This window comes from Manis javanica, chromosome 5 (assembly GCF_040802235.1).
Source record: "Manis javanica isolate MJ-LG chromosome 5, MJ_LKY, whole genome shotgun sequence".
NCBI lineage: Eukaryota > Metazoa > Chordata > Mammalia > Pholidota > Manidae > Manis > Manis javanica.
The window spans coordinates 168,436,162-168,456,573 of NC_133160.1; the positions used below are offsets into that span (position 1 = coordinate 168,436,162).

The following is a 20,412-nucleotide window of genomic DNA, read 5'->3' on the forward strand; positions in this document are numbered from 1 at the left end:
TCACAGTCACTGTCTATCAGCGTAAAATTACTACTTGTCTTCTCTTGTGTTGTAGAGCCCGCCCCGTACCCCTCCCAAATTATACATGCTAATTGTAATGTTCCCTTTCTTTTTTCCACCCTTATCCCTCCCTTCCCAACCATCCTCCCCAGTCCCTTTCCCTTTGGTAACTGTTAGTCCATTCTTGGGTTCTGTGATTCTGCTGCTGTTTTGTTCCTTCAGTTTTTCTTTGCTCTTATACTCCACAGATGAGTGAAATCATTTGGTACTTGTCTTTCTCCACCTGGCTTATTTCACTGAGCATAATACCCTCTAGTTCCATCCATGTTGTTGCAAATGGTAGGATTTGTTTTCTTATGGCTGAATAATATTCCATTGTGTATATGTACCACATCTTTATCCATTCATCTACTGATGGACATTTAGGTTGCTTCCATTTCTTGGCTATTGTAAATAGTGCTGCAATAAACATAGGGCTGCATATGTCTTTTCCAAACTGGGCTGCTGCATTCTTAGGGTAAATTCCTAGAAGTGGAATTACTGGGTCAAATGGTGTTTCTATTTTAAGCATTTTGAGGAACCTCCATACTGCTTTCCACAGTGGTTGAACCAATTCACATTCCCACCAGCAGTGTAGGAGGGTTCCCCTTTCTCCACAGCCTCGCCAACATTTGTTGTTGTTTGTCTTTTGGATGGTAGCCATCCTTACTGGTGTGAGGTGATACCTCATTGTAGTTTTAATTTGCATTTCCCTGATAATTACCGATGTGGAGCATCTTTTCATGTGTGTGTTGGCCATCTGAATTTCTCCTTTAGAGAACTTTCTATTCAGCTCCTCTGCCCATTTTTTAATTGGATTATTTGTTTTTTGTTTGTTGAGGTGTGTGAGTGCTTTATATATTTTGGATGTCAATCCTTTATTGGATCTGTCATTTATGAATATATTCTCCCATACTGTAGGGTTCCTTTTTGTTCTATTGATGGTGTCCTTTGCTGTACAGAAGCTTTTCAGCTTGATATAGTTCCACCTGTTCATTTTTACTTTTGTTTCCCTTTCCCAGGGAGATATCTTCATGAAGAATTCACTTATGTTTATGTCCAAGAGATTTTTGCCTATGTTTTTTTCTAAGAGTTTTATGGTTTCATGACTTACATTCAGGTCTTTGATCCATTTTGAATTTACTTTTGTGTATAGGGTTAGACAGTGATCCAGTTTCATTCTCTTACATGTAACTGTCCAGTTTTGCCTGCACCATCTGTTGAAGAGACTTTCATTTCCCCATTTTATGTCCATGGCTCCCTTATCAAATATTAATTGACCATATATGTTTGGGTTAATGTCTGGAGTCTCTAATCTGTTCCACTGGTCTGTGGCTCTGTTCTTGTGTCAGTACCAAATTGTCTTGATTACTGTGGCTTTGTAGTAGAGCTTGAAGTTGGGGAGCGAGATCCCCCCCCCCACTTTATTCTTCCTTCTTAGGATTACTTTGGCTATTCAGGGTCTTTGGTGGTTCCATGTGAATTTTTAAACTATTTGTTCCAGTTCATTGAAGGATGCTATTGGTAATTTGTTAGGAATTGCATCAAATCTGTATATTGCTTTGGGCAGGATGGCCATTTTGATGATATTAATTCTTCCTAGCCAGGAGCATGGGATGAGTTTCCATTTGTTAGTGTCCTCTTTAATTTCTCTTAAGAGTGTCTTGTAGTTTTCAGGGTATAGGTCTTTCACTTCCTTAGTTAGGTTTATTCCTAGGTATTTTATTCTTTTTGATGCAATTGTGAATGGAACTGTTTTCCTGATTTCTCTTTCTATTAGTTCATTGTTAGTGTATAGGAAAGCCACAGATTTCTGTGTATTAATTTTGTATCCTGCAACTTTGCTGAATTCCGATATTAGTTCTAGTAGTTTTGGAGTGGAGTCTTTAGGGTTTTTTATGTACAATATCATGTCATCTGCAAATAGTGACAGTTTGACTTCTTCTTTACCAATCTGGATTCCTTGTATTTCTTTATTTTGTCTGATTGCCATGGATAGGACCTCCAGTACTATGTTGAATAACAGTTGGGAGAGTGGGCATCCCTGTCTAGTTCCTGATCTCAGAGGAAAAGCTTTCAGCCTCTCACTGTTCAGTATGATGTTGGCTGTGGGTTTGTCGCATATGGCCTTTATTATGTTGAGGTACTTGCCCTCTATGCCCATTTTGTTGAGAGTTTTTATCATGAATGGATGTTGAATTTTGTCGAATGCTTTTTCAGCATCTATGGAGATGATCATGTGGTTTTTGTCATTTTTGTTGATGTGGTGGATGATGTTGATGGATTTTTGAATGTTGTACCATCCTTGCATCCCTGGGATGAATCCCACTTGGTCATGGTGTATGATCCTCTTGATGTATTTTTGAATTCGGTTTGCTAATATTTTGTTGAGTATTTTTGCATCTATGTTCATCAGGGATATTGGTCTGTAGTTTTCTTTTTTGGAGGGGTCTTTGCCTGGTTTTGGTATTAGGGTGATGTTGGCTTCATAGAGTGAGTTTGAGAGTATTCCCTCCTCTTCTGTTTTTTGGAAAACTCTAAGGAGAATGGGTATTATGGCTTCTCTGTATGTCTGATAAAATTCCGAGGTAAATCCATCTGGCCCGGGGGTTTTGTTCTTGGGTAGTTTTTTGATTACCAATTCAATTTCATTGCTGGTAATTGGTCTGTTTATATTTTCTGTTTCTCTCTGGGTCAGTCTTTGAAGGTTGTATTTTTCTAGGAAGTTGTCAATTTCTCCTAGGTTTTCCAGCTTGTTAGCATATAGGTTTTCATAGTATTCTCTAATAACTCTTTGTATTTCTGTGGGGTCTGTCGTGATTTTTCCATTCTCGTTTCTGATTCTGTTACTGTGTGTTGACTCTTTTTCTTTTAATAAGTCTGGCTAGAGGCTTATCTATTTTGTTTATTTCCTTGAAGAACCAGCTCTTGGTTTCATTGATTTTTTCTATTGTTTTATCCTTCTCAATTTTGTTCATTTCTTCTCTGATCTTTATTATGTCCCTCCTTCTGATGGCTTTAGGCCTCATTTGTTCTTCTTTTTCCAATTTTGATAATTGTGATGTTAGACTATTCATTTGTGTTTGTTCTTCCTTCTTTAAATATGCCTGGATTGCTATATACTTTCCTCTTAAGACTGCTTTTGCTGCGTCCCACAGAAGTTGGGGCTTTGTGTTATTGTTGTCATTTGTTTCCATATATTGCTGGATCTCCATTTTAATTTGGTCATTGATCCATTGATTATTTAGGAGCATGTTGTTAAGCCTCCATGTGTTTGTGAGCCTTTTTGCTTTCTTTGTAGAATTTATTTCTAGTTTTATACCTTTGTGGTCTGAAAAGTTGGCTGGTAGGATTTCAATCTTTTGGAATTTACTGAGGCTCTTTTTGTGGCCTAGTATGTGGTCTATTCTGGAGAATGTTCCATGTGCACTTGAGAAGAATGTGTATCCTGTTGCTTTTGGTTGTAGAGTTCTGTAGATGTCTATTAGGTCCATCTGCTCTAGTGTGTTGTTCAGTGCCTCTGTGTCCTTACTTATTTTCTGTCAGGTGGATCTGTCCCTTGGAGTGAGTGGTGTGTTGAAGTCTCCTAGAACGAATGCATTGCATTCTATTTCCTCCTTTAATTCTGTTAGTATTTGTTTCACAAATGTTGTTACTCCTGTATTGAGTGCATATATGTTTATAATGGTTATATCCTCTTGTTGGACTGAGCCCTTTATCATTATGTAATGTCCTTCTTTATCTCTTATTACTTTCTTTGTTTTGAAGTCTATTTTGTCTGATTCTAATACTGCAACACGTGGTTTTTTTCTCCCTGTTGTTTGCATGAAATATCTTTTTCCATCCCTTGACTTTTAGTCTGTGCATGTCTTTGGGTTTGAGGTGAGTCTCTTGTAAGCAGCATATAGATGGGTCTTGCTTTTTTATCCATTCTGTTACTCTGTGTCTTTTGATTGGTGCATTCAGTCCATTTACATTTAGGGTGATTATTCAAAGATATGTACTTATTGCCATTACAGGCTTTAAGTTTGTAGTTACCAAAGGTTCAAGGTTAGCTTCTTTACTACCTTACTGTCTAACTTAATTTGCTTATTGAGCTATTATAAACACAGTCTGATGATTCTTTATTTCTCTCCCTTCTTATTCCTCCTCCTCCTGTTTTGTTCTGTGCTCTTTTTAGGGGTGCTCCCATCTAGAGCAGTCCCTCTAAAATGCCCTGTAGAGGTGGTTTGTGGGAGGCAAATTCCCTCAACTTCTGCTTGTGTGAGAATTGTTTAATCCGTCCATCATATTTAAATGATAATCCTGTTGGATACAGGGTCCTTGGTTCAAGGCCCTTCTGTTTCATTGCATTAAATATATCCTGCCATTCTCTTCTGGCCTGTAAGGTTTCTGTTGAGAAGTTTGATGATGGCCTGATGGGTTTTCCTTTGTAGGTGACCTTTTTTCTCTCTCTGGTTGCGTTTAATACTCTCTCTGTCCTTGTCCTTAATCTTTGCCATTTTAATTATTATGTCTCCTGGTGTTGTCCTCTTTGGGTCCCTTCTGTTGGGAGTTCTGAGTGTTTCCATGGTCTGAGCAACTATTTCCTCCCCCAGTTTGGGAAAGTTTTCAGCAATTATTTCTTCAAAGACACTTTCTATCCCTTTTTCTCTCTTCTTCTTCTGGTACCCCTATAATGCGGATATTGTTCCTTTTGGATTGGTCACACAGTTCTCTTAACATTGTTTCATTTCTGGAGATCCTTTTCTTTCTCTCTACATCAGCTTCTATGCATTCCTGTTCTCTGTTTTCTAGTCCATTAATGGCCTCTTGCATCCTGTCCATTCTGCTTTTAAGTCCTTACAGAGACTTTTATTTCTGTCGTCTCCCTCTGTACTTGCTCCTTTAGCTCTTGTATATTTCTCTGCAGATCCATCAGCATGTTTATAATTTTTAATTTGTATTATTTTTCAGGGACACTGGTTAGGTCTGTCTCTGCAGATCCTCTCTCAGGGGTTGTCTGGACTATCTTGTACTGGACTAAATTTTTCTGGCTTTTCATGGTGATTGCAGTGGCTGTAAGCAGGTTCCAGGTATGTCAGCTGGGAGAAGAAAGTCCTTTCCTACTTGCCGGATGCCTTGCCCTTCTCCGCTGCCTGTGTCGGTTACCCGCACTCCTGGAGCAGCGACCGGGTTAATCCCCTAAGCTGCTGTGGGCGGGGTCTCCGTCAGAGCAGCCCAGAGCCCTGCGGGGAGTGGCAGGCACACCGGGTGCACTCGTCCGCGATAGCGGCGTCCCTGCCGGGCAGCTCTGTGCCAATAGTGGCCTTTGGGTCTGGCCCGGGCAGCTGTGCGTTGGGCTGGGATTCTGGTCAGCTGCTGGGAGTACGGCTGCTCCCTCTGGCACTGCTGCAGGTGCACGCAGGCCTCTCCCGTGCCCCTCTGGCACCGCCGCCACTGGCATGCATGGGCCACTCCCAGGCCATTTGGTCGCCACCACTGCGGGCTCACGCAGGCCTATCCTGGGCCCTCTGGCGCCGCGGCCGCCGGTGTGCGTGGGCTGCTCCCAGGCTGCTTGGTTGCTGCCATGGCGGGCTTACATGTGCCGCTCCCAGTCCTCTCTGGTACCGCCACCCCAAGCGTGCGCTGTCACTCTCCCACTACTGGGCCGGTGTGTCGGGATCCATGCTGGTTGGGGGAACGACTGGTAGGCTTCTTAGTGCCATGAGGGGCTTCAGAGCTGCGCTGTACCCCAGAGGGTTGGGGCGCCTAAAGTTCCCCGGGATTCCCAGCTGCTGGCTAAGTGTGCCGGGACGGCTTCATCCAGCTGTGGGGTCCCTGTCTCTTTAAGACTTGCAGAAAGCACTCGCTTTTCTTTTGTCTCAGGGGCGCTGGTTGCGGGGACCTGCCCACAGGTTTTGCTTTTCCATTTCTGTAATATCCAGCACCCAGTGCACCTTGTGTCTGTGCTCTGGGTGTGGATTTCTACAGCTGGTTGTTTAGTAGTCCTGGGCTTTCACTCCCTCCCCATTCTGACTCCCTTCTTCCTGCGGAGTTCTGGGGTGGGAGAACGTTCGGGTCCTGCCTGGCCGCGGCTTGTATCTTACCCCCTTCATGTGATGCTGAGTTATCGCAGATGTAGATGTATCCTGGCTGTTGTACTGTATCCACTGGTGTCTCTTTTAGGAATAGTTGTATTTATTGTATTTTCATAAATATATGTTTTTGGGAGGAGATTTCCACTAAACTGCTCACGCTGCCATCTTGGCTCTGCCCCCTGGCTTAGTTATTTTTAACTTCACTATATGTATTTTGCCAATCACTTTTAATCCTTTTTGGAGTAAGGTTGGAAATTAATAATTTTTTTAAAAAGCAAACTTTTGGGATCTTCGTGTTGTCTGTGTCAACGTCCAGGCCAAGATCAATGCCCTCCAAGTTCCCCTCCATCTCTGATCTGCACAGAGAGCCTAATTACCCAGATTTCTCCATAGGTCATCTTTACTGTTAGAGAATGTATGTTTCTCATTTGTGATCCCCATCATTTCCATGACAATGTGTGGCATTATCAGGAGAACATAATTAGAATTCTAGTCCAAGAAGCAGCAAAAGGGATAATGGTACAAAGCTATGGAATAGCATGAAACTGCAGAGAGATAGATGAAAGGTCATTCTCTCTTCCCTGATTATGACACTGAGTCTCCTTGGGAATGTAGAGTCCATGGCCCAGGGCAAAAAATGGATCTGCAGCAAGAAAAAGCCATAACCTGAGTTATTGCTTAAATTATTGTTCTCTTTGCATTTTAGATTTCGTCTTTAGAATTCATACCAGTTTGCAAGTTTCTCTCCTAAAATTCATGTTTGCCCCTTGAAAGTGTTCTGGTGGAATATTGAATAAGATTCCCTTTGACAGTTTAGCTGTGAATTGAGAGTGAGAACTCACTTGTTATTAATGTTATGTTTCAATACTCCATCAGCTATTAGAATACAAATTGAGCATCTGAAGGAGGCATATTATCGCTGATGCCTCTGGTGTCTTTTTGAGCATCTGAATCCTTCTCTCTAGTAGCAAATATGTAGAAAGATGTATCAGATGAGTCTTCCAGTTCCAAGTGGCAGAAACACAGTATTAAGAAGCTTAAGTCAAAAAGCACAGTCATTGCCCATATAAACATGAGGCCCAGGGATGACACCCCCTTCTGCCCAGGCTGGGCAGACTGCCAGCAGGGCCTCTGTGTAGCCGTCCGCTCTGCTCGACTCTCGGCATTGCCACTCTAGCGGTGGGTCTTATCCCCATTCTGGGCAACAGGATCCCAGGCAGCCTCTTAGTCACTCTTGGCCTAGCAAACCTGGAGAAGAGGTGCTTCTTTCAGAGTCTACATGCCAATCCCAGCGAGTGCCCGAGGGCTCCTGATGAGCCGGCCCAGCAGCCAGCAGAGGTGTGCACACTTCCTCCACATCCTGGGTCATTTATTTGCTCATCTCTTTGTTGACAGGGAGGAGTGGGAATTACCAAGAATCATCGGCCAACACCAGTGGGAACACCTTAGGTGAGGAGGGAGAATCCCAAATGATTCCGAAGTTGGGGAAAGGAGGGCCTTATGAGAGCGGACTTTCTACAAGCAAACAAAGCCTCTCGTAAACTCTCAAACAGACACTTCATACCAGTCCAGGATTACCATGGCACTCAAACTGGGTCAGGACAACGGCCAGACAAGAAAACATGGTCTAGTGTCACTTGAAACATTATATGCAAAAATCCTAATCCTTTCGCAACTGTATGGCACCCATCCAATACCTACAGCAAACGATTTATTTAATGGTGAAAACACTTTCTTAGAATCCAGAACAAGATGAAATGACACCACACCCTTCATAGTCAATGTTTTATTGGAGGCCCTGGATAGGGAAGTGCAACGAGAAGAGAAGTAAGCAGCATAAGGATGGAAAGAATATAAATATGGCAGGTTTTTTTGGTAGAAGATATAATCATCATATAATAAGCCAGCCCAGACCATCAGTGGAAAAGGCATGAGAGCTGATAATGAAGAGGTCAGCCAGGCTTCTAGATCGAAGATAAACATATTCAATTCCAGAGTCCTCTGCTACCCCAGCAACGACTGGCTGGTAAACCTTATTTTGAAAGATTACATTCACAATAGGAATAAAAAACTGCAAATAAAACTACGTATGTGCCAGAACCTTAAGTAGAAAAAAATTACATTGACTTCACTGGCACACGTGAAGGGAGATCAGAGTAGACAGATGTTTCATGTTAGTGGCCAGGTTGGAAAGGTTCAACACTGTAAGAATGCTAGTTTCCTCTAATGTGTAAGTTCAGTATTATTCCCACCAAAGTCAAGCAGGGCTTCTCAAGGAACTGGATACATTGATTCTAAAATCTGCATGGAAGCGGAGTGGCTAACCTGCACGAGGGGCCGGGACCATGAAAGGCAAGGCGGAAGAACTCTGTGAATATGGACCGCTAAGGCTGCAGTTAGGTGCCCATGGCTCGTGTGTCAGGAGCCCCCGGTCTGCTTTTCCGTCCATGTGAACACGGGGCCCAGACACACTAGTCAGATGGGGCACGTGGGAGCAGCTGTGTCTGGAAAGGCCTGTGCCTGCAGCCTGGGAACCTAGCTGGTAGGCTCCCGGGCAGGGTTCAGATTTTACTGTCTTTGTTGACACCCAAGTACTCCTGCAGTGCATCAGGGGGCAGAGGTCATGACCAGAGTGAGCAACGCTTGCCCTAAAACAGATATAAAGTCCAGCGGTGCCCTTCAGATGGCCCTGGGTCACTCCAGGACCACCCTGTCCCTGCCTGAGAGGCAGCCACTCCACTGCCCTGAGGGGAGCGGAAACAAGCAGGGGGAAGCAGGTCTGGGCCACCATCCTGGGATCGTCAGTGACTACAATGCTGGAAACAGGGAATGGGGGGCACTGTCCCCAAGATCCACAGAGTCCCTGCACATGTCCTCACGTGTCCCAGTACACTCCTCATCTGCAAAGACATTCCCGACTCCCACCCATCCTACCTTCTGGAGAGCTCTCTTCCTCTGTCCTCAAACCCCACTGCACCCCAAGGTGACTGTTGACTTAGCCCTCCTCTCCCAGGGGACCGTGGGCTCCTGCAAGGACAATGGCCTTGTCCCTGCGTCCCCAGGACACCATTGTAGGGCAGGTGCTCCTTAAGCATCTGGTAAGGTAAAGGTTTGGGGGCACAATAAATGCCTTCCCCTGCTCACCTTGACTCTGAACAAGTGTAAACAGCAGGTGGGATACACAGGGAGAACTTGGATGCACGGGCAGCTGCTTCCCTCTGTCTCTGGATCCCAGTCCCCGTGAAGTGGGGTTGGAGGGACTGGAGGGCATTGAGAGTTCCTTCCGGCTCCAGAATTCCCCATCCCACAAGCACGTGCCTCTGCTGCCTCTGCTCTGACCGAATCATGCAGCAGCTTCCCTCTCCAGAGCCACACGGCCAGGTTCCAGAAACACCGTGTGTGCACGTCACAGCCGCAGTCCAGCCGCGTGGAGGCGTGGCGCCAGGGAGAGCCGAGGAGCTGGGCTCTGGTCCCCACCCTCTGTTGACTCAGTGAGTCCCTCTGTCCCCCTGGGCCCATTTCCTCCTCTGGAGAGCAAGGACAGTGGCCTAGCTGAGCCAGGTCTAGTACTTGAGGAGCTGAGACAAAGGTCTAAGCTTCCGTATTAACATTCTGTCATTGTGATGACACCTCAAAGTTCTCTATGGAATGTGACATTTTAAGAGCTTGTTGTTCCACTTCCCCGTCGTTTAACACCCTTCTGAGATTTTATATATTGGCTCTTCGGTCCTTCAGAAGCCTAAATGAAGTAAAAAAATGAACTCAGTACTGGGTCAGTTCTCTACGACTGGGAAAAAACATATACTTCAAAACCCAGTGGCTTAAAACACAGCTATTTTATCATCTCGCGTTCTGTGTTGACAGCTTTGCTGGGCAGTTCTGCTCCCCGTGAGGTCAGCCGGGGTGGCAGTGGGATTTCCAGACACCCGAGGGGGCTCACTGCATGGCTGCGAGTCACTGGCCGCTCCTGGGGCTCCAGACCAGAGCACCTGCCTCTTGTCTCATGGCCGCTCCGTGGCTTAGGCCCTGGCCAGGTTCCCAGAGGCAGTTTACTAAGTAGGCACTGCCAGTCCCCTTAAGGCCTGGGCTTGGACTTGCCGTGGCACCGCTGCATTCAAGGGCTGCAGAGGCAAGCTCCATGGGAGGGGTGGCATGGTTGGGGGGCAGGCCAGAGGCAGAAGGGAAACGCGTCTTTGGGGACCAGCACCTGTAAGTCCCGAAAACATCTAACTGAAGTGCATACCAAAGACTAAGTAATATGTTGGAATTTAGTATCTGTTAAAACGCCTTTTGTCTGCCAGAGCCTGGGGACCAGTGCCCTGCCAAGCATGCTTTGTGACTTTGGGTAACATCCGCACCTCTGTCTGGGCCCCAGTTTGCTGTTCTGTAAAATGGGGGCATTGGTCTTAGGGACGTTAGATCTCTGTCCCTGAGCTTTTCCATCCCTTGGTGCTCCTAGGTACTCCTTCCAGGACGAGGAGGACATGTTCATGGTGGTGGACCTGCTGCTGGGCGGGGACCTGCGCTACCACCTGCAGCAGAACGTGCATTTCACGGAGGCGGCTGTGAAGCTGTACATCTGCGAGCTGGCCCTGGCCCTGGAGTACCTGCAGAGGTACCACATCATCCACAGGTAACCAGGTGGCGGCGGGGGCCCAGGGGCGGGGGCCCAGGGGCGGAGAGTGTGACAGGCGCCGTCCGCAGCAGTGGGCAAGGGTTTGCTCGACACATTCTGCACCTGTGACCACGCGGAGGTGATGAAGAGCGGAGCAGATGCACCGCTGCGTTTACATGCTGTGCAGACAGCCTGCCCCCTGGCGCTCTCCCTCTGCCCGTGTACCCCGCTGCTTAGAGACGCGCCTCGGGTTGGCCTTTGCGTCTCTGTTCCAGTGCGTCTTTGCGGGACTAGGATAGCTGTTTCTCCAGGTCATAGTAGCATTGGTTAGGAGTGTGAGGGATTCCACCCTCTTCCTTTCTGTACTTTGAAATCGGTGCTGTGCATCGTGGAGGATTTCTTCCTCTCGGGAAGCGTTGGTGCTGGCTCGGGGCTTTGGCTGTAAGTGCTGAGTTTCTGCCACCTCCTCAGGGCCCTTGCTTCTCCTGGCCTGGGCACAGCGCTGCCCCGTCCAGGCAGGTGAGCAAAGCAGGAGGCCAGTGAGAGGCTTTGGAATCAGTGGTGGCATTCACGGTCTTCTCGTTCTCCACAGAGGAGGGGCTCGTGTGAAGGGTCCAGGGTTGTTCACCCAGGGTCTTGCACTGTGCTTAGCTGATCTTCTAACTTACACAATTTTGGAAGACTTGGGAAAGACTGGGACTTGAACTTGTAGGTAAACATGGTAGATAATCATGCATGCACGCACACACACACACACACACACACACACACACCTGTATTTTCTCCCTCTGAAACTCCAATGAAACGACAATAAGGAATATTTGAAAAATGATAAATTCACGAAGATGGGGAAAACTGGAGAGGATGACAACATAACATTGAGGAAAAATGGAAAGACACAGAGTGAGTGGGGCACAACTTAGGGCACTAGAAACTGAATTCCAAGTTATCACTGGGGGAAAATCAAGAACTGAAGAATCCTCCAAAGGCTGAGGAATTGACAGCAGTCAGTATCTATGGAAAAAAAGGGCAGAGGGTAAAAAAAAAAGATGCTAAAATAAGGTAAATTGTTTGAAAGCCTTTCAGGGAGTCTCGAGAACCCCAGATCCATGTTCCCATCCTGAATAGCTGGATGGCTGCCTCTCCCTTGTCCAAGCCGAGTACTGAAGGCTTAGTCCCTAAAGAGTGAAACAGAAGAGTGTTTGCACCAGGACACAAAGCCTGCTTGAATTGCGATACTGTCCTGACAATGGCACGTCTAACTCAACATACACGTAACAGATGCTGAAATCACACTGCCTACCCCAGCTTGCTGGACTCAGAGAATGTTTTCTCTAGGTCTTCATCCTCTCAGCAAGACACCTGGGATTTCAATGGGAATGTGACGGAGCCAAGAGGAAAGAGATGATGCATCACAGGTTCCCCACGACCCCACAGAATGTACTTCACAGTCAACAAGCCATACCCGCTTGATGTAAGCTGCCAACTACATGAATGACAACCAAGGATTGTCAGATGTCCAGAAATCTAACACGAACATTGAAACTTAAATAACCACATGGGAAAAGAAAAGAAGTCTGGACTGAACAGAGACTCTACAAGAAGAAAAAGCCATCAAAAAGAACTATCGATGTTTTCAGAGGGAAAAGATTTTTGCAATTGTGAAAGAAGAAACACCATATTAATTGGAAATTCAGAAAATTAACATCAGAGCTCTTATGAATTAAAAATATGAAAGTAGAAATGAAAACTCAAAACGTGTTGGAAGTAAGTGAACATATCCTTTATACAGTAGGAATAAAAGACAAATAGAAAATGAGAGAAAATATAAGATAATTAGGGACCAGTACAATAAGTTCACATCAGAAACAGAGATTAAAAAAACCTAGGGGGTGAAATGATCAGTGAAATGATTAAAGAAAAATCTCCTGGGTCTGAAATACATGAGTTTACAGATTGAAGAGCCTGCCAAGAACACAGTATAATGACTAAAACAGACATATGTCAAAACGAAATCCAGGTTTGATAAGCTTCCAAAGAAGAACAAAGGTCACAAGGGCTAAGGAGGCAGAAGTGTCTTTATTCTCAAACGCTAGAAGGCTGTGGAGACATGCTGATCAATCAAGTATAAGGGCGTGTGTTCTCACAAGTTCAAGGTCTCAAAAAATGTACCTTCATATGCCTTTTCTCAAGTGGCTGTTAGTAAAAGAGATGAACTCCACCAAAAGTTTTAAATGAAGGAGGAGGAGGAAATGAGTACCAGAAAGCTGGGGCTCCGGCAGAAGAGAGGCCTAGGAAATCTCCAGCATTTCAGGTTCAAGGTTGTGAGTTATGCCTAAGGTCATTTATCATGACCAGTTCTGACTGGAGTGGATCAAAAGCCTGGGAGAGACTTCTTCGGGAGGAGTGAGCTGAATTCTGATACGTCTGGCTGCCCTGAGAGGAGATTTATTTAGTTGGTAAAGAATCTGAATTGAATAAATGAGAAATTTAGGAAAATAACTCAACAATAAGTAAAAGACAGTTATTATTAACTCCGAAGAATGAGAGTGTTGTACATGACACTGTCTGTGTACAATACAGCTTCTACCTGAATCATCTCCGTAGAGTGTACTTAATCCTGATCACCAAACCCTGAAAATTGCTCTGACCAACAACACAATAATAATAATGGGAGAAATGGGGGAAGGGAAAGGATGACTGTGTCTCACGGGGCTTGGGGAGGAAAGACTACTAAGTCCTCATCTTGCGCAGCAGGAAGCCAACAGATCGGCCCTGAAAATGAAAAGTCAAGGAGACACATACATCTATCATTTAGAGATAAGGAACTAAAAAACCAAAATGGCAATCTTAGAGAAAAACGTGCATGGAGAGAGAAAAGTAGAGGGAGAAAGTGGCCGGGACTATTGCTCTGTTGTAACAAAATTTGCAGAGCTGTTTGATTCTTCGAATTATTTGCACGTATGATTTTGATACAAATAATAACACACAATGAAATGCAAAGGAAGAGAAAGAAGATGGAGTGGGAGGAAGGAGGGGAAGCAGGGCATCATAGTAGTGGTAATACAGCAGAACTGAGTGATAGTGCAGCTGCATAGCAGCACGGAAGCAGAGGACTGGTCAGCAAGTAAGATGCAGAGAGCATTTACTGAGGGCCCACTCTTCACTCACTCTCTGAGTCTCTAGCCTTTGCACCAGGCATTCTGGCTCCGAATCCGTGTTTGTAAGCAGGTGCTACCTTTGCTAAGGAAGGCCACCCCATGCCAGTAGCCTCTGTGCTCTGGCCCAGCCTCTTTCAAGGTGCTGAAAGGTGCACGCTCTTCCCCCATCTGTTAGACAAGGGCCATTCACAAATGATCACAGCCATCCCTGCCCTAGTGTGCAATACATGATCTCTTTGCCTAAATCCCCCCAGACACTGTGCCATGTGGGCATCGGTGAGATAGATGCCAACTTCCACAAGCAGAGCCAGGAATAGCGCAGGCAGAAAATGGAACTGTCACCTAAGAACAGTGAGGTTGAAATAATTTCATTATATTTTAGCAAATGTTTTTAAACCGCTCAATGTGGGATCACCTGTCCTCAGATTCTAGATCTACCCTGGCAAAAAAGGAGCTATCCAGCAATTTAGGGAAATTTTAAAAAATTTACTAAGTGATGGAATTACCTTACCATTTCCAAAGTTACAGACTTGGCAGAGATTTGAGCCAGGCTTTTTTCCCTCCCATATGTTTCAGTAAATCCCTCTTTAAGGTGTATGTGCGTAAACATACTTGAAATCACATGTGTCTGCACACACTGTGCATAGGGAGATATGATGATTCTCTGCAATGTTTTGCATCAGTTCAACAGCTGAATTTATAAATCCCCCACTGAATATGTGCTACACTTTTGAGGCCATAGTTTATACAGAGAGATCAATGTTGCTTCTCTCAAGGTAGCCACACTTGAAAGTGATAGAATCTGCCCCAAATGCAAGCCTGGGTTGGACTGCCAGGAATTTTTATCTTTCTCTAGGTAGACTTGGGCATGGCACTTAACTCCAACAACTTAAATTTTTGATCCTCAGTTTCTTACTCTGTAAAATGGGCTTGATGGCAACTACATCACTGGTTGTCACACAAATTCCATGAAAAAGACAGATTTGACTCATAAAGGGTTTAACTGTGCCTGGCATCTGTTGAAAGCCTCATTCCCTTTTGCTGGAATTGACTTTGAAACCAGGTGTTTAATCTTTCTTATATACTCAGTGCTGACAAATCATCCTTTGAGGATGGTGTTATAAATCTGTAAAAATGAACGGGATTTCAGAGTATGACCTGGTAAGTTTGAAAGTGCCCAAGCAGGGAAATATCCCTGTAGGTTCAAAATCAATCACTGGTTATGTGATTAGAAGATTTACGTTTTAGAGCACTTGAATTGGCCCTTCATTCTTTCAAAACCCACTGGACCAAAAGTGTGCTAGCCCCTGGGAAAAAAATGATGGATGCGTGCCGTGCCCACACCTGTGCAGTTCCTGGGTGGAAGAGACGATGATTTTAATGCCAAATTACTGCAGTCCAGGCTGAGGACACGCCAGGCTGCCACACAGTAGCTGCAGGAGCCCCGAAGTGGGCACCTAGGCCCAATGTGGTGGGGGGGCCTGGAGGAGGCTGGGAAGGCTTCCTCTGGGATGTGTGACTCTGACTTGTAAGATGAGTAGGTGTTGGCTCAGGGAAGCAGAAAGCTGTCACTGGGCGAAAGGGCCCAAGCCACAGAGGCCAGGGCAGGCAGAGCCGCGCTGGTCGGACTGACAGGGAGCGTACCCTGACACCCCTGTAGGTGTCCACCTTTGATGGGTTGAAGCTTGGGAGTGACATGTCCAATTGGTAATGGAGAATGACCTTCCTGTAGGCCTTTGAAAGCATCTTCCAAGAGTATTCTTCCAGGGTCGCTGGACTAGGTATGCAGAAGGGCCAGGTCATACAAAATCAATTGAGTAACAGGGACAATGAACAAGTTTATTAAACTCTGATGTCAGCACACCTTTAAACTATGCACACACAGACATCATCCCATTGAATCCTCACATTAATAAAATGAGCTTGGTACTATAACAATGTCTGTTTCGCAGAGAGATTGGGTGACTATCCCCCTGGCACACAAGTGGCAGGTTGTGGAACCAGGTTTCAAAGCATGACCTCGGACCCCAGATCCCATGCCAATAACCGCTGAGCGGTCCTGGCTCCCTTATTGCTCAAATTCCGTTGAATTGCTTATAAGGTGCTCATACTGGTAGGCAATCCAATCCGGGAAGGTCTCCTAGCTGGCTAGGTGATACCTCAACCCCTGGAACGGGTTGTTGACTCTGGTGGAGAAAGAATTCATGAGCAGGTCAAGCAGAAGTTTATTAAAGCAAAGGACTCACTCAAGGAGGGAGTGCAGACACAATCGAGAGGTGAGCAGCTCAGAGGTGTGGTGCTCTGGGGTTTAGAAAGTGTCTGATTAATAATGGGATGAACTCTGCTCCCTATTCTAGCCTGCCTCAATATGAGTGAGCATGCCTACATGTGTAAACATAAAAATAACCACATATGGGTCTTGGCAGCTCCTTGCAGTTGCCCCCAGGCAAGGCTGTGTTCCAAGTGTGCATGAAGCAATGCAGGCTTCTCGTGGTTAAGCCCCGAGCCCGAGGCCACACGCCCAGGAAGCAGTCAAAGGCTCTCTCCAACCCACCTTGCTGCCTTCCCAGGCACAGAAGGAAAGTTAAGATTATGTCTTGGCCAAACTGATGTTCTGTCCAAATAACCCAGAGCCAGAGCCAGAATAGGGATGAAACAATTTGTTTGCAGGGCTCCCTGACCACCGTTTATCCAAGCGAGGTTCCCACCCTGCTCTCCCCCAGAGCCCTGTCTGCCTCCCTCCTGGCAGGTAATCCCAACTGGTGGTGGTTGAGTCATTTATTGTTTCTAGACAGCCAGAGGATAACCCTGCCTGTCTGCTCATTCCCTGAGGGCAGGCATCTCTTCTGTCTCATCTTCGTGTGTTCCACACCTGACACGCTGCAGGGCACAGAGCAAGTGCTCCGTAACTACTGACTCAGTGAAGAAATAATGAAAAAAGGAAGCAAAGACTTGAAATTACTTGAAAATACCAGTCCATGTTCAATTAATCAGTCACCATGTCTTACACGCCTTCCTAGAACTTTTCTGCCCAAATACCCCTTAATATATGTGAGCCCAAAGTAGCCTGCCACAGGCACGAAATGCCTCTGAAATCTCAGGTTTGATGGGTAAAAATCTCCCCAAGTTTTGCATTCCTCTCTATTATGTAGGCAGGATTCTTTTGATACATAAACTAATGCTTTAAACTACCTTTCATCAAAAAATAAAGGAACAAAAATGGAGTTCCTCCATCAGTGGCAGACACTGTTGCATTTGATCAATCTGGGGAAAACAAGCTGATCTGAAGGCAGCTCACGGCCCAGGTGAGGCTCAGGGGACCAGCAATCCTCTCCTCTTTCTTGCTTTTTTGGAGCCAATCCAGTCACACAAACATGAGCCTATGAACAGCAACCATTTGTTCACTGTTTTTGAACAGAACAGTGACCTAAATGCTGATCTAAGTGGGTATGGGGCAACTTTTTCAAGCTGTTCTTGGAGGAAATTTGTAGTGGTGGGTTACTTCTATCAAATTGTGGCCTGAAAATGTCTGAACCCCCCGGGGCGGCGTCCTCCCTCCCTTGGGAGAATCTGGAAGGGAAGTGTGATGACCTGCGTGGCACTGCATTTTGCTTCTGGCCCTGAAATTGCATCACGTGTACCTTGATTGAAAGTGTTCAGCTTTGAGAAAATTCCTGCTTTATAAAGTCAGATTTGGCAGAAGCCCTTTTTATCATTAAAGCTAACTATAAAGTGTATTTGAAACTCTTTTTATTTATATCCTTTATCAGATATCTTTTTCCCTTTTTATCTTTAAGAACAATAATGGTTTAATCCAGAAACACTGGCGAGCACCTTTCCTTAGTTAAATTAGCATCATCTACAAGCAGAGCAAGTGTTCAAAGTCAACTCCCGTTTCCCTACAAATTGTCTTAAAGATAAGTGTACAAATGCTAATTTTTATAATCATTTTTTATCACTGCAATGAATACACTGAGAAAATAAGGAAGTAATTCTTTTTTTTCTATGCAATAGAGGGTTTAAGTCCAGATCTTATTATTCGATAAATAATATGCATACATGTTATCAAGTTTAAAAGATTCAGAAGAGTGTAAGTGAAAAATCAGTGATCTTTTGAACATTTTCACTCCTATTATTTTGAGCATTCTCACTGGTTTAAAGCACATGCTTCAAACTTCCTCTGTAAATTCACCATTCACATTCCCGTGGACAATTTAATTTTAAGATGTTAACACATTAAAAGGAAGTGAAGCACTGAGTGTGCTTGTGCACACATGAGAGTTTTAACAGTCTGTGTCTGTGGGTGGGCCTAGTGAGCCAGGGACCACCACCAGCACAGGGCCTGGAGCCGGGCTTTGTTGTATTTCTGTGCAGAGAGAATTTAAATGGAATGGGTAGTCCCCGTATTTGGAACATGTAATCAGAAGTTACAAGACAAACATGAGCTTATTTATGGGATGCTATACTCACGATGACAATCAGCAGTTGCTTAGGGCCTTGCACGTGTCAGGCTCTCTTTTACGTGCTTTGTAGGTGTGAGGTCACCTCATCCCAGTAATGGCCAACCGGGGGGGTGGGAGGGGTGTCCTATTATCATCTCCGTTTTACAGGGGAGACCACTGGGCTCATGGAGAGCGTAACTTGCCCAGGGGCAAACAGAGGTGGTCGCCCCCGGTCTCTGGGCTCTTACTATCTCTATATGGATACTCCATGGGAGTCCAGTTCTCCCGTCATATTTACATGTAGAATCATACCTAAACTTTCATGAGGGAGAAATCACGTGACTGACTCTTAGAGAAGAGCGCAGCTCTCTCGTGTTCACGTTCGCTCGCCCATGCAAATACACACAGCGAGGGGGCAGTACTCAGCCTCCTCCCTCTCTGAAGCCCTGGGCGTTCCCGGGCGAGCTGCTTACTGTCTTGTGGGGACAGCACCAGCTTGCAGTCCAGGCTGCACGAACTGGTAGGAATAGCATTCATGCCCTTAGTTTGGAATGTCTGGGTGTTTACGGTTTTTCATTTTTTTTTATGAATAGACTCACTCCCTTACCCTTGTGCTTTCTGAATTTTGGAAGGATAAACTATCTTAACTCCTGTTCATTTGGCAAAATTGCCTAGGTGCCTTTCCCAGGAAATTGCCTGCAAAACAAGGCTGGGGTGATGGTTCTTCTGGGCCACACACCTAAGCTGCAGGAATAAGCATTACAGCAAGTGGTGAAACATGGCCGGGCTGCTGATCCCACGGCCTCTTTGCAAAGGCTTGCCACCCATGTAATGCTACTGTACGTGAAAGGGGAGAAGCACCCAGAGGCTTCAGTTGGGTCTTAGGCAGTAGCCTGCCCTCTAGTTCAGGCCCCATCTGATCCAGTGGAATTTGTAAACAAACCAGACCTCGAACCTAAGCCCCAGAGTGGTGGGATACAGAGAATGAGATTGTTTAGAGGAGAAACTCAGGTTCCATAGCTCACAATAGGGCAAGGGGCCAAGGGTACCCCCATGGGTAAGCAGGGTCCTGGTGCCCACTGGCCACTGTAAGGGGCAGTGCACAGAGTTCTCTGTGTCCCAGAGACCTCAGGGGAGTCCATGACCTCTCCGCCTGAGCGTGCCTCTCTGTTAACAAGAGGAGTGGTCTCCTTCCAGAGTTGAGGGGACTGAATGCGATGATGTAGGCAGAGTGTTGGGTGCCATAGAAAGTGTCACTGAGTGCCACTTGTTGTCCCAGGGAGCAGAAAACAGAGTGCACAGATGGAGCCTGGCTTCTGTGCTATGAGTGCAAACAAATCATCTGATTACTCTGAAGCTCTGGTTTATTTTCTGTAGACACAAACTACCTGTGGTGGACAGAAAAGTGCCCCCTTTCCCCAATGTCCACATCCTAATTGCTGGACCCGGTGAATGTGTCATGTTAATAGCAAAGGGGAATGAAGGGTGCAGGTGGATGAAGGTTGCTCATCTGCTGTCCTCAAGATGAGAGATTGTCCTGGATTATCCAGGTGGCCCATGTCATCACGAGGCTCTTTAAAAGTGGAAGAGTGGGTACAAGAAGTCAGGGGGTGTGATGTGAGAAGGAGCCGTCCATCCGCCCACTGATCTCTGGCCTTGATGGTGAAAGAAGGGGCCACCAGCCAGGAAACGCAGGTGCCTGTAGAAGCTGGGAAAGGAAGGGAACAGAGTCTCCCCAAGAGCCTTCAGAAGGAGCACAGCCCCAGTGAGGCTGACTTTCCTTTGGGCTTCGGGTATCCAGAGCTGTAGGATGACACATCTTGTTTTGAGCCACTTAGTTTGTGGCGATTTGTTGCAGCCACTGGAAACTCATACTTTTCTTCACAGGAATACTGAAAAAACAAACTGAAATTACATGTGTTACATTTTAAACTTAGTCCCTAGTAAGTGTTCAATAAATGTGACCTTCTGCAGCAAAGGTCACATCGTTATTATTATTACCATTGCTGTGATTATATTTGAGGGTCTTCCACAGAAGCCCAACCCCTGCCCCTCTCGCTAGCAGGGTCTCTTGC

At 45.6% G+C, this 20,412-nt stretch overlaps 1 protein-coding gene across 3 annotated transcripts in view; it reads left to right on the forward strand.

The window, feature by feature from the left end:
• The window catches only part of STK32B (serine/threonine kinase 32B), a 315,037-nt gene that overhangs the window by 203,915 nt on the left and 90,710 nt on the right, over positions 1-20,412 (forward strand). For all 3 annotated transcript variants that reach the window (XM_036991086.2, XM_073237856.1, XM_036991081.2), the window contains exon 4: positions 10,579-10,752. In XM_036991086.2, coding sequence (XP_036846981.2) covers positions 10,579-10,752 — 174 coding nt within the window. The remainder of the gene's footprint in view (positions 1-10,578; positions 10,753-20,412) is intronic.